This window comes from Rhinopithecus roxellana, chromosome 14, assembly GCF_007565055.1.
Source record: "Rhinopithecus roxellana isolate Shanxi Qingling chromosome 14, ASM756505v1, whole genome shotgun sequence".
Taxonomy (NCBI): Eukaryota; Metazoa; Chordata; class Mammalia; order Primates; family Cercopithecidae; genus Rhinopithecus; species Rhinopithecus roxellana.
The window spans coordinates 87,413,861-87,440,058 of record NC_044562.1 but is presented as its reverse complement, the minus strand read 5'-3'; the positions used below and the strand labels follow the sequence as shown (position 1 = coordinate 87,440,058).

Genomic DNA, 26,198 nt, shown 5'->3' with positions numbered 1-26,198 from the left:
CGGTCTTGTCCGGAATCTAAGTTGCTCTCTGCGCTTCTAAACACACCCCGCGAGCTGAGGCTCAGCCTTCTCTGTAGGCTGCTCTCAATGTACTGGGGGGACGTTCCCGTTATCGGCTGGGATTGAGGGAAGGAAGATTTGGGAGTACTGACCTTGATGGGCAAGAATATTTTTTATCTTACTGTTTAGGGAGGGCGTGTGTTTGGTAATAATCAGCTTCTGAGCCTTGGAAGGAGAGGAAAGGGGAATATGAGGAAGTTGGGGGCCCAAAGATCCAGGACAGTCCCTGAAAACGCAGCCTTTATCTGCCCCGGAGGCGGGGTGGGAACGCGAAGGCAAAGCCGCTGTTAAAGGAGAAAGACAGTCTGTGCCTGAGCGCCTTAAGCGGCGGGCACGAAAGGATGGGACGAACGGCCGGGGCTCCTCTCTGCCACGGCCGGGCCGCGGGTCTGGGGTCAGGGGCAGCCCGCAGGCGCTCACCTTGCGGCCGTTCACGTAGAAGAGCAGCTCGGACGCCCTGTCCATTGTGGTGTCCGCGCTGGTTCGAGGGCCCAGAGCGGGAGGCGGCGGTTCTGGGAAGTAGCGGGCACCTGGGACCGGGCGGCACCGACCCGCCGTGTGGGGCGGGGCTTGCTGGAGCCTTAAGTCCAACCCACACTCTGACCGAGAAAGCCTTGATTAAGATCCAACGTTCCTGAGCTCATTGCCAGGAAAACTCTTCCCGGGACACCAGCACGTGTGTGGGCGTCACTGGCGCCCTCTATGTGGGCGGAAATCATCCGGCGAAGATGAAGACGACCGCTTCATCTCCTCGCCAGTGGCGCTGAGCGTCTGTGTCACACCCTCTTGCGTCTTAGCAAACCCTGTAAGTCCTGGGACATTGCTTTTGATGGTCTTATGTTATTGGTATTTTAGGTGGTGTTCCAGCTGGATTTAAGTCTGGGAACAGTAGTACCTCTCCTCCAACCAGGCCTGCTGTAGTTCTGGACTCTTAAGTGTAAACAATCATATTTATTCCAACTCTGCAGGAGCGGATCTTAGGGAAAACAAAAAGGTTTACAACTTGATCTTCTAGAAATATAAGGTTGGTGCAAAAGTAATTGCGGTTTTTACCATAACTTCCAATGGCAAGATCTGCAATTAATTTTGCTCCAACCTAATAATTACTGGTTTTAAAACGAAGAGCTACCTTGATATAAATTTAAAAATTTTATCACTATTTACAGTTTATCCAGTAACTAACCACCAAGTTTATCTGGTAAATAAGAACAGAGATGTAAAACATCTTTGAAAACTTTAAAAACAAAAACAAAAAAACTTGGAAAATACAGCAAAGCATAAAAATAAAGATTACCTGTTAAGTCCACAACTTAGAACTTACCACCGTTCACTTTAGTCTATCCTTACTTTTTGAAACATGTACACCTTTAAAAACTTAAGTGGGATTAAACTAGTTATTTTCCAGGCTTTCACTTGCCATACCTTAGAACATTTTCCCATGTTACTTCATTTATGTAAACACAGAAATTTTGTTGTGAAATTTTCTAAACTTTGTACATAGAAGTGAAGAGTGCAACAGGCATCTACCTGCCCTTCATTGAGCTTTAACAATGGTCAACATTTTGCCATACTCCATTTTTTGTAGTATTTAAAAGCCAATCCTGGACATATTTTAGCCCTAAATACTTCAAAAACACACATACGCATTCTTTTAGTCAGTTGCAATGCCATTTCTCAGTGTCTAAAGAATGTCTTTTACACTTGACTTCTTTGACTCAAACAAGAGCTGTGCAATGTATTTGCATGTGGTCTCATCAGTCTCTTTTGATAGAAAACAGACTTTTTAACACTGTTAACATATTGAAAAAGAAACCAGGTCAGTTGTCCTATTTAAATGAAACATTTTTTGAATGTGGCTCTCCCTGGGTTTTCTACTCTACTTATTTCCTGTGCACTAAATATTAGATCTAAAGCTTTGATTAAATTCAGGTTCAATTTTTTTGTGGGGAGAGGGCAAGAACACTTCATAGGTGGTACCATATACTTAATATTGCAGCACAGCAGGAAGCATATGGTGTCTGGTTGTTTCATTCATAATGATGCTAACATTGATCAGTAGGTTCAGAGGGCTATTCCTTTGTAATGAATTTCTTCATCAACATTTCACCTAATTGTTTTACATCCATTAGTTTTAATAGGGGGTTGCAATTTTTCTAATTCTAGTCTTTCTTCTTCATTCATCAACTGGGATTCTTTGAATAAAATTATCCATCCTTCACTAGAGCTATTGACTAAACCCCTACAGCACTCTGTACCCCTACTGCAGTCTCTCAAAGTGTGGTACTAGGACAATCTGAGGACAGACTTACTGGAAGCATCTGATTAAGATGCAGATTTCTGGGCCCACCCTTTAGTGGTCAGATACTATCTAAAAAAGTTTTCCATCTAGGTGGAATAGAGTTTGAGTAGTTATTTGAATTCAATAAACTGTGTATTGATCTCAGATATGAATAAGATTTTTTACTACTTATTACTGGAAGAGTAAGTGATCTTTAAAACAAAGATATAAAAACCAAATTCAAAAGAGCCTGAAAGGTTAATCTCCTCCGCTAAGTCATCAGATTACATATAATAGAAGTAATACAGAAGCTGACATTCAACATGTATTTCTCAAAATACAAGAATGAAGGGAGAGAAAACGGGCCAGAGCAGGAGGTGGCTTTTAAACCCTTTTAGATGTCCACATATATTGAATGGATTAAAAACACACAGCAAAACAAGACAGACTAGTATACAAGATAACCAATGCAAAGGTATTTTAACACATTTTATTTGGTTAAAACGTTAATAGCTATTGTTTGGTTAAAGGCTACTAGGTAAAAAGAAGCTTAAATAAACAGGAAGATGTTATATGATGACCAAAATGACTTAAAAAGCTTAATGTTACAAAATAGCTATTTTATCACATATACCTATTAATAAATATTAATGGACAAATCAACACTCTGTCAAAGTCCAAAAACAACAACAACAAAAAAACTTTTCATCAAGCACTTCATCTTCTTGATACTAGTTATATTTCTGTTTTGATTCCTTATGCTTTGAAAATTCAGAAAAACCAGAATCCATACATTCACTTCATCTTCTCATCTTGCTGCAAAGTAGAAAAAAAGGAAGATTAATAACAACCCAAAATTAATGCTTTTGCTGTGACGCATGGAGAAGAAAATTGTTTCATCATATCAGTAGAAAAGAAGTTTCCTTAAACCATAAGCTTTGTTAAATATTTGAAATACTCTATTTTTTCTGAAATCTTATAGTTCTCACTATCAAGAGTATTTCAAATAATTCATTTCAAATATTTAAGAAAAATTAATCAACATAGATTTTATATATTACATTTATTACATAGTTCCTTTTTATTAGAAATTTAGCATATGTTCAAGAACATGTGAAAATATACAATTTAAAAACAAAGTAAGTGCTCATATTCCTACACCCAAGTTAAGAAACAAAATATTACCACACCTCCAGTGTGCCCCTTTCTGATCACATCCCTCTCCTCCCCGAAAAAGGGACCACTATCCTGAATTGTATTATCACTCCTTCTTTACGGTTTTTGTTTTAAGCACTTGTGTATTGCTCTCCTAAAAAGTATAATGTTTGGTTTTATCTATGTTTAATAGATATCTTTACATCAATGGAATCGTACTGTAGGTGTTTTTCTGTGACTTACTTTTTCCACTCAACATCTTCATTCATTTTCAAGCCTCTCCTTTATTTAAACATTAAGCATTTTATATTCTGTGTCTGATTTGCTGTTTCTGCTGATACCTTGTTCCCCTGTGTATGTAGTGTTTTTCTTAACTATGAGCTAGCCCTTCATTTTCCTTGGAACTTTGGCTGTGCAAAAAACATGTTGAGGTGTGAGATGGACAACTCCCTACAAAATATTTGCTTCTAATAGACAACAGGGCACTACAGTTCATGCACTAATTATACTCAATCCTCAGCTTCAATTTTTTTGTGCCTTCGAAATATTGTGAATTCCAGCTATAATCTGTAATAAAGGCTGTATTTTGGTTATGAATTCTAAGGAAAGATTTTTTTCCTCCTTAATCAGCACCCAAGTTATTCCCTGGGGCTGAGCAAGCTAGTGGGGAGCTTATTTTTAGTTTGCTCTTCTACTGAGAAAGTAGATCAACTTTGTGGAAGAAGATCTAATAGACTCTTTATTTTGGATAAACCCTAGGATTTGTCTTCTGTCCCTAGCCCCATAAGGCTGTGAATGAAATGTTAAGGTTCACCTAGTTAGACAAATATCTTCAGGATAAGGTCAGTTCCCCTCTGAGTTCCTGCTCTCATTTGATCTTTGATCTGAGCTTTTCTTAGTTTCCTACTAAAAGAAACATTGGTTAGCTAATAGTCATTAGCTAAGAAATGCGTTCAAGGTACGTTTTTTAGTATTTTACCCAATAATTTTATTTTTTCAGTAAGAGGGTGGATTCATGCACCTAATACATCATGTTTCAAGATATAGAGTTTATTTATATTTTACATGCATGTGTGTAAGTGTGGTTTTTAGATGAAATACATAGACATGGTCCCAAATTAAAAAGGTATACAAGATTAGGTGGAAAGGTGTCTTTCACGCCTTTGTACTCCTCTCCAGAGCCAGTGTGATACCACTGCCTTGCGTAATTAGACAGTTTAATTAATCCTGTGAAAAGTACCTATTCTAAATAAAACACAGCAAAATGCTGTAAGGAAATAATGTTCTATTTTAGTTTAGATGTACAGTGCATGCAGATGATTTGCTATACAGCTTAGCTGGTAAAATTTTAAAAGCAAAAGTCACAACATTCAGTATAAATTCTGAGTGATGACCACCCAGTTGCCACTTTTTTTCTACCTTCTTTTTGGATTGGAAATGGTATGCACTAGCTTCTAGTAGCTCCCATGAAAGTAGATCCTAATTAAAGCTGCTTGCTATTATGGAATGATCATCATAGGTACTGAAGGTGGGAGTGGTAGGAGTTATCAGGAAGGTCACATAAATATGTTTTTAAAGTTTATCTCTTAAAGACTTTAAGTCTTTAGTCCAGAGCACTGAACATGAGAAATGAGGACATTTTTAATATAAAAAAGGCCACAATCCAAAATGAATAGGTAATAATTATGATATTTACATAGCAAAAAGCAGAGGAACCACCTTTCTGAAGCAAAAACTACAGGAGATACATGGAAACACAGGACACAATACATTTTAATATACGACTCTTAGTATAACCTTAGTACAAAACAGATCACTTATTTACAAAAAATAAGTAAAGAGAAGATCTAAGCAGCATAATAAATACAGTAAGTCTTATGGATATATATCAAACTTTAGATCCTGATTATAGAGAATACACATTTTTCTCAAGCACTCATAGCACTGTTATAAATGCTGATCCTATAGTAAGTCACAAAGAAAATACTGGCAATTTCCATAAAGCAGAAATACTACGATAAATAATTTCTGACCAAAATGCAATAAAACTAGGTTTACAAATAAAAACAAAAAACCAGAAAGGTTCATCTACCTGGAATTTTTAAAACCTCCTAATAACTCCTGAAGAAAAGAAGAAACTTAAACCACATTGGAAACATTATGTATCAGAATCAAGATACACTGAAAGCACTGATCAAAGAAAAATTGATTGCAAAAGATACTTATTTTTAAAATCTGTGTTTTGTGCTCTATTTATTTATTTTTATTTTTAATTTTTTGAGTCAGGATCTTTCTCTGTGCAGTGGCACAATCATGGCTCACTGCAGCCTCAACCTACCAGGCCCAAACTATCCTCCCACCTCAGCCTCTCTAGTAGCAGCTGGGACTGACTACAAGCACATGCCAACATGCCTGGCTATTAAGTGTTGGGATTACAGGTGTGAGCCACTGTGCCTGGTCATAAAACACTGTTATCTATATAAATGAAAGAATAAAAATGATAAATTGAAATAAGAAAACAACAACAATAAAGTAAATCAAAGAAAACACAAAGAAGGAGATAATAAATATGAAGCAGAAATCAGTGAGTTAGAGAACAGAAAAATAGATACAATTAGTAAATCAAAGTCCTGATTTTTTGGAAAAGTTAATAAATAAACTACTACCTAATTTGATCAAGAAAAAGAGAAAAAGAACACACACAAAAAATGATAAATGATATAGGTAAAATAAGTATGGGAAAAAAGATTTAAAATTAATTTACATGTCTAATTCATAAAAGATAATTTGCAGACTTTTATGCAAATAAATGTGAAAACTTAGATGAAATGGATAATTTCCTATGGAAATATAATACAAATAACGAAAAAAAAATACAAATAACAAAAATTGACCCCATTAGAGCAAAAAAGCTTAAACAGACTAATTTGCACACACACAAAAAACAGTCAACATTATTAGGGAGCTATCCCACACAAAACAATACTAGGTCCAGATGGTTTCAGAGGGGAATGCTAACAAACTTCCAAAAACCAGAGTCTCAATGTTCTAAAGTTATATAAGTATATAACATACAAATAATTATAAACATAAATTATAATGTACTCTAAATTATAGTGAAATAGAAATTATTTCATTAAAGGAACCAAGATGATGACTTTCTTGATTCCCTTAATATGATACCTAGGCCAGATAAAGACAATTCAAAGATGGATAACTATAGACTCACATCAATTATGAATGTTGATATAAAAATTCTAAACAATATTTTGGCAAACTCAATTCAACATCACATTATGAAAAACATACTCCATGACAAAGTGAGATTTATTCCAGGAAAGCAAGGTGAGTTTGGTACTAGAAAACTCATCAACAGATGCCATGTTAATGCATGTAAGAAAATAAAGTGTATGATTATTTTCATAAATGCTGAACAAGCCTTTGACAAAATTCAACAATCATTCATGATAAAAACACTCAATAGGCATCAAGGGGCATTTTCTTAGTAAATTATCTACATATCTTAATCTTAAAGCAAGTATCTTGTTTAATGGAGAGACAAAAATACTTCAACAGAAGTATTTCTACTAAAATCAGGAACAAGGCAAGCATGCCTACTATTCCTGCTACTATTTTAACATTGTACCTGAGTTATTAGCCAATGCTAATAGAAAAACAATAAGAGGCATACAAAGGGGTAATGAGGTAAAACTATCTCTATTTTCAGATGATATCATACTATACCTGGAGAACTCAAGACAATCAGTGAGATAAGAGAATAGCAGAGTTCAGTAAGTAGCAAGATATAAAATGACACAGAATTCAACGGCTTTCATATATATGAACAACATTGGGCATCAGTTACATGTCCATATATAATAGCAAGAAAACTAAATACTTGTAGACTAGTGGTTTTCAACTCAGGATGATTTTACCTCCCAATTGAAATTTTGCAACATCTGGAGACATAATTTTGGTTGTTATAAATGTGAGGGTGCTACTGACACCTAGTGGATGGAGGTCAGGGATACCACTAAACATCCTATAATACACAGGAGAGCATCCCATAAAAGAGAAATATCTAGCCCCAAATGTCAACAGTGCTAAGATTATGAAACTCCGAGCCAGACAAGTCAATACCATCCTAAGGTTCATTTGGAACAACAAACATTCAAGAACAGTGAGGGAAACAATGAAAAAGAAAAACCGTGAGAGGATATTAGCACTACCAGACATTAAAACATACTAAAGATCCTCTACAATAAACAAGGAGACCACTGGCAAAGGTGATGAGACGTCTCACTTCCGAGATGACATTTTGTTACATAAGACTCTATCTTGCTAGAGGACTTGCTCTAGAGATTCTCCATAGCTGGCTTTGAAGTAAGTGGCCATGCTGGAAAGGAGGCCGTGTGGCAAGAAGCTAAGGACAGCCTCTAGTCAACACCAAGAAGATGAGGCCCTCTGTCCAGAACCACAAGGAAACAAATTCTGCCAACAACCTGTGTGAGTTGAAAGCAGATTCTTCCCCAGTACAGCCTCCAGATGAGAACCAGCCTGTATGACACCTTTAGTGCAGCTTTGTCAGACCCTAAGCAGAGCACCCAATTAAGCTGTGTCCAGATTGCTACTTTAAGCCATAGGTTTATGGGAATATTGTTATGGAGTAATAGATAACTAATGCAACACAATAGAAGCAATGAGCATACTTAGTGCTCAGATCTTGGTTTCTAAGCAAAATTCTCTAATTAAGGGAACCAGGATTCTCAAAGAAGTGCCTGATTCTGGCACTTCTCACTAGGATGAGCCTGGAACATCCCATGTGTTAGAAAGTAAGAAAGTGCTCCAAATAGTACGAAGTCATGTCAAAAGGACATGGAAGCCAACCTGAAGGAACTCTTAGTGGTCAAAGTTGGAATAACTTGAGCAACCAGATAAATATTGATGGTATTGGACTTTCATCTATAGAACAAAAGAGATATATAAATAGAGGGAGAAAAGACAACTCTTCCTTACAGATGGATTCCAATTAATGTAGAAGAAAAGGGAGAAATCAAAAATCATTACTAATAGTACCCATAGTAGTAACTGTTGCAGGCAAGATCCACCAATGGACGCTAAATTTAGTAGGTGAAAGTTTGAGAAATGGAATATATAGACTCAAAGTATCTCCCTTCCATGTTCATTAACAACAGAGGAAAAGATTGTGACTTCACAGTAAAAACCCCAGCAGATACCACCTTAACCAAGGAATCAAGGCTAACATGACAGTAATGAAACATGCTGATATCATGAAGCCTTGAAATGAGGCAAGAAGGACATGTAATTTCTGTGAAATATTTGCCAAAAAAGCACAACTGCATTGCAATCATGAGAAAACATCAGACAAACCCAAACCGAGAGATATTCTACAAAATAAACTGACCAGTAGTCTTCAAAGGTGTCCAAGGCAGAAAAAAAGAAAAGACTGAGAAACTGTCATAGGTTAAAGGATGCTTAGGAAAAACAACAACTAAATGCAATGTGGGACTCCAGATAGAATTCTGAAACAGAAAGTGATGTTAGTGAAAGTCTATAGTTAGTTAATGGTATTGTACCAATGCTAATTCTTTAGTTTTGATAATTTTACTGGGCACATAAGACATTAAAATTAAGGAATGCTGGGAGAGGACCATACGGGAAACTTTTGTATTATTTTTACAACTTTACCATTAGTCTAAAGTTAGTTCAAAATAAAAAGTTGAACTTATAACTCATTAAAAGGCAAATGACCCAACTGAAAAATGGGCAAAGGATCTCAACAGGCATTTCTCCAGGAAGATATACAGATGGCCAGTAAGCACATGAAAAGACACTCAACATCATTAGTTATCAGGGGATTGCAAATCAAAACCACCATGCAATATCACTTCAAACCCACTAGGACGGCTAGAACCAAAGTCATAGAAAAACAAGTGTTGGTAAGGATAAGGAGAAATTTTTTAAAATCATCATAGTTGGTAAGCATGTAAAATGGTACAGCAGTTTTGGAAACAGCTTGGCAGTTCCTCAAACAATTACACAGACTCAGCAATTCCACTTCTAGGGATATATCCAAGAAAAAAAAAAAAAACTTTACACACAAAACCTTGCAAATGAATGTTCATAGTAGCATATTCATAATAGCCAAAAGATGAAAACAACCCAATTGTCCATGAAAGCACAAATGGATGAACAAAATGTGGTATCTACACAATGGAATATTATTCAGTCATAAAAATGAATGAAATACTGATACATGCTACAATATGAAAGAAACTTTAAAACATGCTGGGTGAAAGAAGCCAGTTGCAAATACCACATATTCCATTATTCCATTCATTTGAAATGTCTAGAACAAGGAAATCTAGAGAGACAAGAAGTTGATTAGTGGTTGCCTAGAATTGGGGGATAGGAAAGAGATAATTAAAGGGTACAGGGTTTCTTTTTAAGTAAAGAAATGTTGTCAAATCGACTCTGGTAATGGTTGCACATATCTATGATTATACTAAAAACCAGAATATTGCACACTTTTTTTTTTCTTTTTTGAGACAGAGTCTCACTCTGTCACCCAGGTTGGAGTGCTGTGGTATAATCTCAGTTCACTGCAACATCCGCCTCTGGGTTCAAGGTGATTCTCCTGCCTCAGCCTCCCAAGCAGCTGGGACTATAGGCATGCACCACCATGCCTGGCTACTTTTTGCGTTTTTAGTAGAGATGGGGGCTAGACTGGTCTTGAACTCCTGGCCTCAAGTGATCCACCTGCCTTAGCCTCCCACAGTGCTGGGATTACAGGTGTGAGCCACTATGTCTGGCCTAAATTGTACAGTTTAAATTGTGTGAACTGTATCTCTCAATAGCTGTTAAAAAAAGAAAAAAAAAAAAAAAAAAAAAAGAAAAAAGAAAGAAAAAGAAAGAAAAGAAAAGAAAAAAGGTCCCTTGGTCCTTAATTTCACTTTTAATTTTCTTTTACCCTCCCTTATATTACTGCCATCTGTTGGTTATTGTTTTAAAATACCCATGAAAATCATTCTTTTTTGTTAGATGTGATCATTGTTGTCTAGTTTTGCTAAGAAATTTAAGTTCTTACTTTTTAGAGAGAGATATATAGAAGTGTTTTCAGAATTAAATGACTCAATATTTGAGACTCTAAAATACAACAAAAAGGACAGATGAAGCAAATATGACAAAGTGTTGATAACTGTTGAACCTGAGGAATGGATAAATTGCAGGAGGGCACTATTCTCTTTGTTGGGGTATGTTTGAAATTTACAAAAATAAAGAGAAAGGACTGTTATTCTTTTGAGAATAAAGGACACATAAACCACTTTGACTTCTAGGGAACAAGGTAGGAAATAAACAAATGGGGTAACAAAAATAGCTTGCAAATCACAGGCCACGAATTTTAAAAATTATAATTATCAGGTTACAATTTAAAATATGACAGTAGTAGAACTGGGAACTACCCAAAAGTAAATCAATTTAAATCCAGACAACCCTCCAACCCCCCAAAAATAGCCTGTTCAAAGGACATATTTCTTCAAATCTTACCCAAATCATACTGTGGTTGTTACATATCAATAATATACGTTTTATTGAATTATCAGAAGTGCTCAAATACTAATTCAGGCAGAAATTTTTTTAAGGATATATTTTATAATGGCATACTAAAATCACTTGAAATACCTACTCTCTGAGGCTTGGCTCTTTAAAATGGAAAGGAGTACACCTTCTTCTTCTGCTTGTCCGTTCTGAAGATAGATCTTCTGACTTATTTTCAGATTCAGCAGTGTTATTTGAAACAAAACTGGTATTTGTCAAGTCCTGTAATGGTCTATCGCCTGAAAAGAATATGATTTTTCACAAATATTTTTAAAAGTATATAGAGATACAAATAGATATGAGCTATATAGTGGTTTGCAAATCCCTGCAGCAAATTTTAAATCTTGATTCAATTTTGAGAGGAAAGAGACTAACATTTGAAACAAACTGTCAGAGTAGCCGGCAACTTTTTTATTCTGAAATCACATATGGGTCCCAAAAGTTCATCCTAGTCCAACTCTTTTCATGGAAGCACACAAATTACAGAACATTCATTCAACATATACACCACTGATCACTCACTCTGTGAAAGGCACCATGAGGAGCAGATAAAAAATGTCTCACCAGTCCTCTAACAAATCCTGCAACTCTAGACCTTCGTAATTCTTTTGCTTCGGTGTGCTTTTACCTGCAATTGACTTACCCACCAGAACCTTAGGGATCTACACACATATATTGAAATAATAGGCTCCCAGTAAAAATTTTAAATTGGTATAGGAATGTTTAATATTACAAAATTTCTAATGGCAAAAGAACTTTAGGATTCACTGTTAAGAAAAAAATGAGGTAAGTAATGAGATAAATATAGTATGACTTCAAATATATATTTAAAATTCCAGATTTGGGTCTGCATGCACATGGTAAATGGACTAAAGTTCTCCCAGGTGATTATTTTCCCCTCCCTTTTTCTGACTTTCTACTTTTGATTTTCTGCAATGAGTACTATTTTAATAACTGGGAAAAAATAAAAAGTAAATACTACAGGTAAAAATCTTACTTATCCTTTAGGGCCTAAAATGCTACCTATTTAAGGATGCTTTTGAAGATTCCTCTAGTCAAAATTACGCCCCATTATATCCCTTAGCATAATACATGTGCTTAAAGAATCATTCCATTTCACAATGATGTTTGTTACATGCATGGAATCTGAGGAAAGGGGGTTGGTACTGTTTATTTTTCAGTCCTCTAAAATATTTAGAAGGGTTCGATCACATTAAATATATGTTGTTGAATGGGGAAAGTCTCTCACCCTCAAGAAAAGTGCAACTGTCTTCAGTAAAATAAAAACCAGTACAATTCATTATTATATACATTTAAAACATTCAATTTTCTTCAAATGTATGAAAAAGGAAATTATTTGCCTAAGGTCTTTATTAGGCAAGTTTGTGGTAAAGGCCAAATCCGTTTGTAGTTGTAAATGTCCAAGATACTCTCACTGTTATTTCCCGAAGTATGAAACTTTCTTTATTCCTTCATGCTATTGCTATGGATCATGTACTCAGTTATATATTGTTTTTAAATTCCATAAAAATACCACTTAGAAAATACTTCATTGGCTAAGTAAAAAACAAAAACCAAAACCAAAACACTTCTAAAGCTTTATCATTTCATAATGATTATTAACCTACCTATTCCTGACTTTTGGGTTCTCCGGTTGACTTTAAATTTCATCTCGTTCATTTTCTCATGCTCATCATCACTTACTTGAAAGGCTGGTGAGCACTCCAAGACAAAATTTTCTTTTATTATCACATTTTTACTAGAAGAAATGCTCAAAGGTACTAAACCTTCACGAACACTGTGAAAGGAAGAATCTTGTATGTTGGGTGAATATATCTCAGGCAAAGATTTAAATGCCTTTGCGTAGAAGTCTGGCTTATTTTTGACCATTTTCTCATTCTCCAAATTGTTTTCCTTATCAGCATGTTCACATGCAGTAGACTTTCCCTGAATGCTGTCAAGTATTCTTTCCATTACTTCATGGCTCTCTGGAGAAGGATCTATGGAGGTCTTCCTTTTCTTTGACTTAGATGTCACTTTATTTACCTTTTTAACCTGACATTCTCCTTCTTTTATTTCTTCCACAAAAGGGGTATCTCCTTTTTTATTCAAAGTGGTAGTGCTTTGCTTCTGAGTCTTACATAGTTCAACCGGGTTTCCTGGATCAGAATCTGCTTCACTAGTAATATGTTTTAAATCAGATTCTAAGGAGACAGATGTCTGTGAAGATTCTGTTAACTGTGAAGCAAGTTTGTTCTTACCTTTTGTCAAAATGTTCTTTGCCTTGCATGATGATTCTTTCCTACACTTTTTAACTACTTTGTAGGAATCTGAAATTTGATCACAACTTTCCTTTTCATTACTGTTGATTTCCATATAGTGTTCATTGATAATGTCTTGGCATTCAGGTTTTTGTTTAGATTTATTTACTTTAAAATCAAGATCTTTTGTACAGCTTTCTTGGACATGTACATCTTTATCATTATCCTCATATATCTGGTTCATTTCAGAAATTATTTCTGTGTTCCAATTCACTTTATTCCTGAGCTTCTTATTTATTTTTGATTCATTTTGCTCAGCAGATTTCCTATCAGTAACATACTTTTTCAAATCCAGTATACTCTGGGTGTCATAATCACATAAATTTCCATTATCTTTGATGGGAAGATCAACTGTTTGAAATTCATTTGTGACTTGTAGACTTTCAGAAATTGTTTCTTTATCCTTTGGGGTTAGAGAAAAGAAGTTATCTTTTTCCAGGTCATGTACACTTTTGTCATAATTCTCATATATTTGATTGGTTTCAGGAATTATTTCCGACTTTTGAGATACATTTAGTCGAAGCTTCTTACCTATTTTTGAATCATTTTGACAAGCAGGTTGCCTATCATGGACATGTTTCACCCCCAAAACATTTTGAATCTCAGAATCATACAGGTTTCCACTATCTTCGGTAGAAACAGTAGGTGTTTCAAACTCACTTGGGTCTTCTAAGTTTCCAGGGATGATTTCCTTATCTTTTTGAGTTAAAAAGAGTGAATGACTTTTAACTGTGTATTCTATACTTTTGTCATTATCTAAATGATTCACTTCAGAAATTATTTCTGTCTTCCGATTTACTTTCTGCCGAAGTTTCTTATTAACTTTTGATTCATTTTGCTGAACGGGGTACATATTGGTGATCTGCTTTTGCAAACCCAACACATTCTGGGTCCTATAGTCACATCGATTTTCATTATCTCCAGTAGAAAGAGCTGGGATTTGAAGCTCTTTGGAAACTTCTATGTTTTCAGCGACAGGTTCTTTATCCTCTTGGGTTTCGAAAAAAAAATTATCTTTTTTTAGGCCATGCACCACATCTTTATCATTATCCTCATACATGTGGTTCATTCCAGAAATTATTTCTGTCTTCCGGTTTACTTTCTTTCTAAGCTTATTAATGTTTAATTCATTTTGCTCAGAAGGTTGAATATCAGTGACATACGTTTTCGAATCCAATATATTGTGGGTCCCATAATCACACAAATTTCCATTATCTTTGCTGGAAAGACTGACTGTTTGAAATTCATTTGTGACATCTAGGTTTTCATAAATGGTTACTTTATCCTTTTGGTTTGGGAGTAAGTTATCTTTTTCTAATTTGTGAATCACAAATGTCTGTCTAGAAGCTTTCCTTTTATTACAAGTTAGGGAATTCTGACCCTTATCAAGTTTACTCTCCTGGTGAAATTTATCTGAACTTTGGGATAAAGAGTATGTTTCCTCTTGCTCATTTGTTATTCTTTTCTTCTTTTTATTACACTGTATGTTTTCTCTGTCACCTTGTTCAAAGCCAGTTTGAAGGGTCATTTTCTTCAGTTCATTCACCTGAGCCAGCTGTTCATTATTGAAAATAAAACCAGGATCTTCAGCATCCCTTTTGCCATCCAGGACATCAGATCTTTCTGGCCTGTTTTCAATCTTTTCCCCGATATCCACATCTAAACTATTTTTAAACTGCCTCTTTGATCTTTCTCTCTTTTTTTCAGAGCTTGAATCTTTCACTTTTCTGAAAGTTTTCATTCCATGTTCATTTGTTTTTTTATTACTTTTCTTTTTAATGCCTGTTGAAACTGTGACAATTTTGCTGACTTCACTAGCAGTTAAATCCATGTCAGCATCATACACAGTTTTCTGCAACTGAAAGTCATCATTATCCTCAACTTGATTCATGCACTCTGCATTAGGTTCTCTGGCAGACTCAGAAGATAAGCCAGGAAGATCCTGTTTATTTCTTTGCATTTCAGTATTTGTTTCATTAGTATGACCATTTATCTCATCATTGCAATTTAATTCTGGACTTGAAATGTGTTGTTGATCTAAAACTGTTGCACAGGGAGTGTCTGCAGAAAGATTATTTGATTCCCAAGATGACCCACGCTTCTTCCTTTCAGTCACATTACTAGGAGATGGTTTCTCCCATCTGTGGCCAATAGATTGGGCGTTTCTCATCTCACTCGTTAGAGAACTCTTAGAACATTGGTCTGAGTGGGAATGGCTTTCTATTAAGAAAAGGAAAACAAAACTCAGAAATAAGTAATGAAATATGTAATAAGTTACTTTAAGTAAATTAGATTAAAAATCAAGCTGTTTCACAGATATAATTTCTGACAATGTGTCCTGCTCAGATCCTAATATTACTAAGAATCTATGCTTATAAGAAAATAAGTTAGAAATGATGAGTACTCCTAAATCACATTTTACATTTGTATCTATAGAAAATATATACTGAGAATTCTGCCTCAGCCCCAACAATAGAGTGGAGGACAGCCAAGAGTAGAGCCATTAGCATACATTTCTAGAGTGGAAGGAGGCCAGCAAATGAACCCAAATAATCGTGATAACTCTGAAAAGGATTACTGTCAAAGACTATCAACAGGCAGTTAAAATTTATATAAATTATATATACATATATTAATATATGTATGTGTGTAAATATATACACGTATATACATATACTGTATACATTATATGTATATATGTGTGTGTATATATTATATACGTGTACATACACACACACACACACACACATTCAGAAAGGAAAAACAATTCTAACCTCTAAATTCAAAATTGTTATGGTTCCATATCCCAGTCTGAAAATCTATGGCAAATCTGTAAGCACCAGACTACACCACAGATTATCATTTAGGAATACTATGTAAATAAAATGTAAATGCCATCTTTTTTCTTGCTCAACCATTACCCAGGTTCAAGTTTTTGCTTTACCACTAATTAATTGGTGATGATCTTAAAAGAGTCTCTATATCTATCTAGACCCCAATTTTCATATCTATGAAAAAAGAGGGTAAAACTAAGTAAATATAGGGTATCTTTCAAATCATAAGCTAAGATACCAATAAAAGCTCATTAGGTCCATTTATTTCTAAACATTTCTTCCAGAGTAACAGTATTAGGCCACTGTGGATCTGATGTTTGTCAGCATATTTACTTTAAAATTAAATCTATCACCAGCAGTTTTAAATGGCAGAAGTTAGCAAATCTGTAACATAAGAGAGCTAACTTATTAACTGTTACACATAATTGCCCTCAGGAAGAATATCTGATGAATGTAACTAATACAAATATTCAAAATGAATTTTTAAAACAATCTCACCACTGGGAGGTACATCAACTATAGAAGAAATATGTTCTGAACCATCTAAACCATATACATTTTGATTATTTTCTTTAAGAAATAACACTTCCAAATTATCCTGAGTTGATAAAGGTTGTGTTGTTGATCCTGAAGAGGGAATATCAGGTAACGTCTTTGATTTAACATTGTTGTCACACTGCATTTTCTCTTTGTCATCATCTTCATCATCATTTGAAGGTAATGGAACCCTAAAGGCAAGTGGAAAGGAAATGAGAAATTATGTATTTTATAAATTTTTTAAATGCATGGACAGTTATTTGTATATTCTATTTAAGATCAAACCACAAATCCACCCTGGTACTTTTTCAATTTCAATGAAGACACTTAAAGGTAGGAAATGAGTAGTTCCCACTAGAACAGAACTTGAAAGGAAACAGGAATGCTTCTTAACCCCTTAGTCACAGTGGCCCCCAAAGAAGATAATTTATACATTCACTCCTTGTGCTATTAGAAGACTACACTAAGGATATTAAAAAAGTCCAAACTTACTTACAAATAGCCATATATAATATTTATACTTTCCATATAATTAATTATATGTAATACCCAAAACTCTTCCTTTGGTTTCTAGCAAATATAATTGTTTATAAAATTATGTGTGAAATAAGTTTGCTATGTTTCCAAAAGGCATCCAAGTACACTAAAATCATTATTCCTAGAGTAATTAAATCTATGGGAGGAAAACAGATAGAAACTCACAGAAATAATTTGATAAACTGACATATTTGAATTCAAAGAATGAAGAGTAATATCGTCCACCAACAGTAAAGAGTTGTCTTGTATTCCAAGGAAATCACAGATATTTTAAAATAATTTATAATAAGAAAAATAAAATATTTCTGATAAATATTTACGAGAAATTTAAAGGCAACTACCAGTAGAATAGCTGTTGGGAGGAAATGTCTATACCACTGAGGAAACAAGTTAACAAAAATCAACAGAGAGGCTCTGTTTCTGGTAATGTCTAAACAATTACTATCAGACCAACCCTACCTAACATAATGACTATAAATTCTGGACAAAATATTTTAAAAAACAACTACTAGAATTCAGTGAATGGACAAAAAGCAAGTAGAGAGCTAGCAAAGGAGGTGCCGACACTTGGAAGAAGAGTGAGTTTCCCATTGTTTTACAGCCTCAGCTGGTGCCACATTCAAAAAAAGTTAGAAACCTACAGTCTTATTGGTTCAAGTTTAGAATTCAGGGCAACTATAACAGCTGTAAAGTGATGGGGGAAAATATCAGATAAGAGAGGTAGAGAGAAGAGCCCCAAATTTTGTGTATAAATGCTCCCCAAATATCTAGCTGACCTCTGAATCCCATATATATGAGGAAGATTCGAAGCAGCCTATCTAAGGATAAAATAACTAAAATGAAACTTCACTTGTTGCTTATTTTGGGTTCAGACAAGGTTACTGCCTAATAAAACTGAAACATCAAAACTCTTTGGGAGAGCATAACTGAATCTACATTTTCTACAACAAGGGATACACAATACCCAGGTGCAATCTAATATTATTCAATATATGAAGCAATAGGAAAACATGATTTAAACTCACAGGGAAAAGATAATCAAAAGAGAATGATCCTGATATGCAAATGGCCAGTAAGTACATAAAATATACTTGATATCATTAATTATTAGGTATAATAATTATTCAAGATATTATCCAGGAGAACTTCCCCAACCTAGCAATGCAGGCCAACATTCAAATTCAGGAAATACAGAGAATGACACAAAGATACTCCTCAAGAAGAGCAACTACAAGACACATAATTGTCAGATTCACCAAAGTTGAAATGAAGGAAAAAATGTTAAGGGCAGCCAGAGAGAAAGGTCGGGTTATCCACAAAGGGAAGCACATCAGACTAACAGTGGATCTCTTGGCAGAATCTCTACAAGCCAGAAGAGAGTGGCGGCCAATATTCAACGTTCTTAAAGAAAAGAATTTTCAACTCAGAATTTCATGTCCAGCCAAACTAAGCTTCATAAGTGAAGGAGAAATAAAATCCTTTACAGACAAGTGAATGCTGAGAGATTCTGTCACCACCAGGCCTGTCTTACAAGAACTCCTGAAGGAAGTGCTAAACATGGAAAGGAACAACCGGTACCAGTCACTGCAAAAACATGCCAATGTTGTAAAGACCAACGATGCTAGGAAGAAACTGCATCAACTAACGAGCAAAATAATCAGCTAACATCGTAATGACAGGATCAAATTCACATGAAACAATATTAATCTTAAATGTAAATGGGCTAAATGCTCCAATTAAAAGACACAGACTGGAAAACTGGATAAAGAGTCAAGACCCATCAGTGTGCTGTATTCAGTAGACCCATCTCAAGTGCAGAGACACACATAGGCTCAAAATAAAGGGATGGAGAAAGATCTACCAAGCAAATGGAAAACAAAAAATAGCAGGGGCTGCATAAAACAGACTTTAAACCAACAAAGATCAGAAGAGACAAAGAAGGCCATTACATAAATAGTAAAGGGATCAGTTCAACAAGAAGAGCTAACTATCCTAAATATATATGCACCCAATACAGGAATACCCAGATTCATAAAGCAAGTCCCTAGAGAGCTACAAAGAGACTTAGACTCCCACACAATAATAATGGGAGACTTTAACATCCCACTGTCAACAATAGACAGATCCACAAGACAGAAAGTTAACAAGGATATCCAGGAATTGAACTCAGCTCTGCACCAAGCAGACCTAATAAGACATCTACAGAACTCTCCACCCCAAATCAACAGAATATACATTCTTCTCAGCACCACATCGCACTTATTCCAAAATTGACCACATAGTTGGAAGTAAAGTACTCCTCAGCAAATGTAAAAGAACCAAATTATAACAAACTGTCTCTCAGACCACAGTGCAATCAAACTAGAACTCAGGATTAAGAAACTCACTCAAAACCGTTCAACTACATGGAAACTGAACAACCTGCTCCTGAATGACTACTGGGTAACATAACAAAATGTAGGCAGAAATAAAGATGTTCTTTGAAACCAATGAGAACAGAGATACAAAATACCAGAATCTCTGGGACACATTTAAAGCAGTGTGTAGAGGGAAATTTATAACACTAAATGCCCACAAGAGAAAGCAGGAAAGATGTAAAATTGACACCCTAACATCACAATTAAAAGAATTAGAGAAGCAAGGGCAAACACATTCAAAAGCTAGCAGAAGGCAAGGAATAACTAAGATCAGAGCAGAATTGAAGGAGACAGAGACACAAAAAACCCTTCAAAAAATCCATGAATCCAGGAGCTGGTTTTTTTAAAAGATCAACAAAATTGATAGACTGCTAGCAAGACTAATGAAGAAAAGAGAAAAGAATCAAATAGATGCAATAAAAAATGATAAAGGGGATATCACCACTGATCCCACAGAAATACAAATTACCATCAGAGAATACTATAAACACCTTTACGCAAATAAACTAGAAAATCTAGAAGAAATGGACAAATTCCTGGACACATACATCCTCCCAAGATTAAACCAAGAAGAAGCTGAATCCCTGAATACACCAATAACAGGCTCTGAAATTGAGGCAATAATAGCCTACCAACCAAAAAAAGTCCAGGACCAGACGGATTCACAGCCGAAATCTACAAGAGGTACAAAGAGGAGCTGGTACCATTCCTTCTGAAACTATTCCAATCAATAGAAAAAGAGGGAGTCCTCCCTAACTCATTTTATGAGGCCAGCATCAATCTGGTACCAAAGCCTGGCAGAGACACAACAAAAAAAAGAGAATTTTAGACCAATATCCCTGATGAACATCGATGCAAAAATCCTCAATAAAATACTGGCAAACCGAATTCAGCAGCACATCAAAAAGCTTATCCATCATGATCAAGTGGGCTTCATTCCTGGGATGCAAGGCTGGTTCAACATACGCAAATCAATAAACGTAATCCATCATATAAACAGAACCAAAGACAAAAACCACATGATTATCTCAACAGATGCAGAAAAGGCCTTTGACAAAATTCAACAGCCCTTCATGCTAAAAACTCTCAATAAATTAGGTATTGATGGGATGTATCTCAAAATAATAAGAGCTATTTATGACAAACCCATAGCCAATATCATACTAAATGGGCAAAAACCCAAAGCATTCCCTTTGAAAACTGGCACAAGACAGGGATGCCCTCTCTCATCACTCCTATTCAACATAGTGTTGGAAGTTCTGGCCAGGGCAATCAGGCAGGAGAAATAAATAAAGGGTATTCTATTAGGAAAAGAGGAAGTCAAATTGTCCCTGTTTGCAGATGACATGATTATATATTTAGAAAACCCCATTGTCTCAGCCCAAAATCTCCTTAAGCTGATAAGCAACTTCAGCAAAGTCTCAGGATACAAAATCAATGTGCAAAAGTCACAAGCATTCCTATACACCATTAACAAACAGAGAGCCAAATGATGAGTGAACTCACATTCACAATTGCTTCAAAGACAATAAAATACATAAGAATCCAACTTACAAGGGATGGGAAGGACCTCTTCAAGGAGAACTACAAACCACTGCTCAACGAAATAAAAGAGGACACAAACAAATGGAAGAACATTTCATGCTCATGGATAGGAAGAAACAATATTGTGAAAATGACTATACTGCCCAAGGTAATTTATAAATTCAATGCCATCCCCATCAAGCTACTGATGACTTTCTTCACAGAACTGGAAAAAACTACTTTAAAGTTCATATGGAACCAAAAAAGAGCTCACATTGCCAAGACAATTCTAAGCCAAAAGAACAAAGCTGGAGGCATCACACTATCTGACTTCAAACTATACTACAAAGCTACAGTAACCAAAACAGCATGGTACTGGCACCAAAACAGAGATACAGACCAATGGAACAGAATAAAGCCCTCAGAAATAATACCACACATCTACAACCATCTGATCTTTGACAAACCTGACAAAAACAAGAAATGGGGAAAGGATTCCCTATTTAATAAATGGTGCTAGGAAAACTGGCTAACCATATGTAGAAAGCTGAAACTGGATCCCTTCCTTACACCTTATACAAAAATTAATTCAAGATGGATTAGAGACTTAAATGTTAGATCTAAGACCATAAAAACCCTAAAAGAAAACCTAGGCAATACTAATCAGGACATAGGCATGGACAAGGACCTCATGTCTAAAACACCAAAAGCAATGGCAACAAAAGCCAAAATTGACAAATGGGATCTAATTAAACTAAAGAGCTTCTGCACAGCAAAAGAAACTACCATCAGAGTGAACAGGCAACCTACAGAATGGGAGAAAATTTTTGCAATCTACCCATCTAACAAAGTGCTAATATCCAGAATCTACAAAGAACTTAAATAAATTTATAAGAAAAAAATCAACCCCATCAAAAACTGGGTGAAGGATATGAACAGACACTTCTCAAAAGAAGACATTTATGCAGCCAACAGACACATGAAAAAATGTTCATCATTACTGGCCATCAGAGAAATGCAAATCAAAACCACAATGAGATACCATCTCACACCAGTTAGAATGGCAATCATTAAAAAAGTCAGGAAACAACAGGTGCTGGAGAGGATGTGGAGAAATAGGAACACTTTTACACTGCTGGTGGGACTGTAAACTAGTTCAACCATTGTGGAAGACAGTGTGGTGATTCCCCAAGGATCTAGAACTAGAAATACCATTTGACCCAGCCATCCCATTACTGGGTATATACCCAAAGGATTATAAATCATCCTGCTATAAAGACACATGCATGCGTATGTTTATTGTGGCACTATTCACAAGAGTAAAGACTTGTAACCAACCCAAATGTCCACAATGATAGACTGGATTAAGAAAATGTGGCACGTGCTGGGCATGGTGGCTCACGCCTGTTATCCCAGCACTTTGGGAAGCCGAGGCGGGCGGATCACGAGGTCAAGAGATTGAGACCATCCTGGCCAACATGGTGAAACCCCGTCTCTACTAAAAATACAAAAAAAATTAGCTGGCCGTGGTGGCGGGCGCCTGTATTCCCAGCTATTTGGGAAGCTGACGCAGGAGAATCGCTTGAACTAGGGAGATGGAGGTTGCAGTGAGCCGAGATCATGCCACTGCACTCCAGCCCTGGTGACAGAGTAAGACTCTGTCTCAAAAAAAAGAGAAAGAAAAAAAAAAAAAAAAAAGAAAGAAAGAAAATGTGGCACATATACATCATGGAATATTATGCAGCCATAAAAAACGACGAGTTCATGTCCTTTGTGGGGACATGGATGAAGCTGGAAACCATCATTCTGAGCAAACTATCGCAAAGACAGAAAAACGCATACCACATGTTCTCACTCATAGGTGGGAACTGAACAATGAGAACACTTGGACACAGGGTGGGGAACATCACACGCCGGGACCTGTCGTGGGGTGGGGGTAAGGGGGAGGGATAGCATTAGGAGATACACCTAATGTAAATGACGAGTTAATGGGTACAGCATACCAACATGGTAGATGTATGCATATGTAACAAACCTGCACATTGTGCACATGTACTCTAGAACTTAAAGTATTAAAAAAAAAGAATAAGAAAAGCATAGTATAAACAACTTTATACCAATAAACCTTACTGACTAGATGAGATGGGTGATTTTCTTGAAAGACAAACATTAACATTTTCTTTTTTTTTTTTTTTGAGACGGAGTCTCGCTCTGTCGCTCAGGCTGGAGCGCAGTGGCCGGATCTCAGCTCACTGCAAGCTCCGCCTTCTGGGTTTACGCCATTCTCCTGCCTCAGCCTCCCGACTAGCTGGGACTACAGGCGTCTGCCACCTCGCCTGGCTAGAGTTTTGTATTTTTTAGTATAGACGGGGTTTCACTGTGTTAGCCAGGATGGTCTTGATCTCCTGACCTCGTGATCCGCCCGTCTCGGCCTCCCAAAGTGCTGGGATTACAGGCTTGAGCCACCGCGCCTGGCCTGAAAGACAAACACTTTCTAAACTGACTTGAAAACAAACCAAAAATTTGAAAAGCCCATATCTATTTTAAAAATTAAATTCATAATTAAAAACTCCAGGCCCGAATTACTTCTCTTGTGAATTCTACTAAACATTAAAGAAAAACTACCAATTGTACAAATTCTTTCAAAAATTGAGGAAGACAAATGCTTCTCATCTCATGAGGCCAGCACAACCATTGTCAAAACCTATCAACGGTTTTTGTAAGAAAATTAAAGACCAATATCCCTTATGTACATAGTACAAAATTTTAAAGAAAACATTAGCAAATCAAACCCAGAAATACAATACAATAATCTTTGTATTATGTAAATAGAATAATACATCATAACAGATTGGAATTTCTTTTCAGGAACGCAAAGTTTGCATTAGAAAATCCACTGAAGTCACTGTATTAATAAAACAAATGAGAAAAATAATGATTCTCTCTACAAATGCAAAAAAATAATTTGATAAAATTCAATACAAATTCATTATAAAAACTCAGAAAACCAGAAAAAAGGGAACTTCTTCAGCTTGTAAGAAAGGTGCTAACTTTTCAACAGAAAAAGATAGATGCCTGAAGATGATGAAATGACACCTGATGGACCTATATAGCATTTTAAATATAACAGAATTTGAAGTGAGGGTATAGAAAAAGATATATCATGGAAATATTATACCAAACAAAATAGACTTTAAAGCAGGAACCATTGCGAGAAATCAGAAAAATAAATCAGTCCTAAATGTGAGTACGTAATAATAGCTTTAAAATACATACAGCAAAAAATGAGAAAACTAAAAGGAGAAACAGATGAATCCATAATCATAACGGTAGACTTTAATAAACTTCTCTCAATAACTGATAGAATAAACAGACAACAGAAGCAGGAAGGATATGGAAGACTATAATTAACAAACTAGACATGGCTGCCATACATAAAATACAGGGTTCAACAACTGCAAAATACATGTTTTTTTTCATGTGCACCCCAAATACTTACCAAATTAGATCAATCTTTGTCCTAATGAAATTCCCAACATACTTCAAAAATCTAAATTCATTTGAATTATGGTCCCTAATTATAGTGGAATTAAGCTAGACATCAACAACAAAAAGTAAAAATAAAAATACCCATCAGCTTAGAAATTAAACAATATACTTGTAAGTGATCCATAGGGTCAAATAAAAAATCAGAAAAAAAAAATCTTGAACTAAATAATGATATGGTATATCAAAAACTGTGAATCTAGGAGACTGATGATGCATGCCTGCTAAAGCAGGAGGATCATTTGAACCCAGGAGATCAAGTCCAGCTTGGGCAACAGCACATGAGAACTCATCACAAAATAAACAAAAATTGTGGAACACAGCTAAAGCAGTGATTATAGGAAAATAACCTGAAATGCTTATTTTTTTAAAAGACAGGCTGAAAATTGATAATCTATCCCAAGAAGCAACTAATAAGAGTAATAATAATGAAAAGAAAAGCAAAACAGAAAGAAGGAAAGAAACAATAAGAAGCAGAATCAATGAAATAGAAAACAAATATACTAAAACAACAACATAGCTCCAAATGGGACCTTCACAAAGATGAATAAAATTGACAGACCTCTAGAGCAAGACTAATTAAGAAAAACAGTGATGAAACACAAATAACCAGTACTGAGAAAGAAGAAGAGAACCTCACTACATACCCAAAACACATTAAGCACATAACTTGATAATATTATGGACAATTTTATGCCAGTAATTTTAGATGAAATGGTCAAATTCTTTAAAACAATTTAACCTAACATAAGAAGAAATAGGAAATCTGAATATTCTTATACCTATTAAAGAAATGAGATGTTAAGTCAGGCATGGTGGCTCATGCCTGTAATCCCAGCACACTGGGAGGCCGAGGCAGGTGGTTCAACACCAGCCTGGCCAACATGGCGAAACCCTGTCTCTACAAAATATACAACATTTAGCTGGGCATGGGGGTGGGCATCTGTAATCCCAGCTACTCGGGAGGCTGAGACAGGAGAACCACTTGAACTCGGAAGGCAGAGGCTGCAGTGAGCCAAGATCGCAGCATTGCACTCTAGCCTGGGTTGCAAGAGTGAAACTCCATCTCAAAAAAAAAAAAGAGATGTTATCAAAACCTTTTCCACAAGAAAACTGCAAGCAAGCCCAGATAACTTCTAAACATTAAAAAAAAAAAACCATATCGTACACAAATACTACCATAAAACAGAAAAAGAGGTGCACTTAATTCATTTACAGTGACCAGCATACTATAAATACAAAAACCTGATAAAATCTATTACAAGAAACAAAAATTATAAATCATTTTCATCAACATACAATGATGTAAAATGATGCAAAAATCTTTTTTAAAAATTAGCAATTACAATTTTGTGGCATATCAAAAGGA

At 35.6% G+C, this 26,198-nt stretch overlaps 2 protein-coding genes across 4 annotated transcripts in view; both read right to left on the bottom strand.

The window, feature by feature from the left end:
* LOC104670357 (aldehyde oxidase 1) overlaps positions 1-766 on the bottom strand; it is an 88,396-nt gene extending 87,630 nt beyond the window's left edge. The window contains exon 1 of one of the 2 annotated variants that reach the window (XM_010373567.2): positions 481-766. In XM_010373567.2, the coding sequence (XP_010371869.2) occupies positions 481-525 (45 nt within the window). In that variant the 5' untranslated portion in view covers positions 526-766. The remainder of the gene's footprint in view (positions 1-480) is intronic. The other variant, XM_030916338.1, reaches the window with a different exon arrangement.
* A 2,035-nt stretch (positions 767-2,801) lies between these two features.
* The window catches only part of SGO2 (shugoshin 2), a 48,142-nt gene continuing 24,745 nt past the window's right edge, over positions 2,802-26,198 (bottom strand). The window contains exons 3-6 of one of the 2 annotated variants that reach the window (XM_030916336.1): positions 16,767-16,996; positions 12,742-15,654; positions 11,202-11,352; positions 2,802-3,154 (exon numbers count right to left, since the gene is read on the bottom strand). In XM_030916336.1, the coding sequence (XP_030772196.1) occupies positions 3,139-3,154; positions 11,202-11,352; positions 12,742-15,654; positions 16,767-16,996 (3,310 nt within the window). In that variant the 3' untranslated portion in view covers positions 2,802-3,138. Of the gene's footprint in view, positions 3,155-11,197; positions 11,353-12,741; positions 15,655-16,766; positions 16,997-26,198 lie in introns of those variants that run through there. The other variant, XM_030916337.1, reaches the window with a different exon arrangement.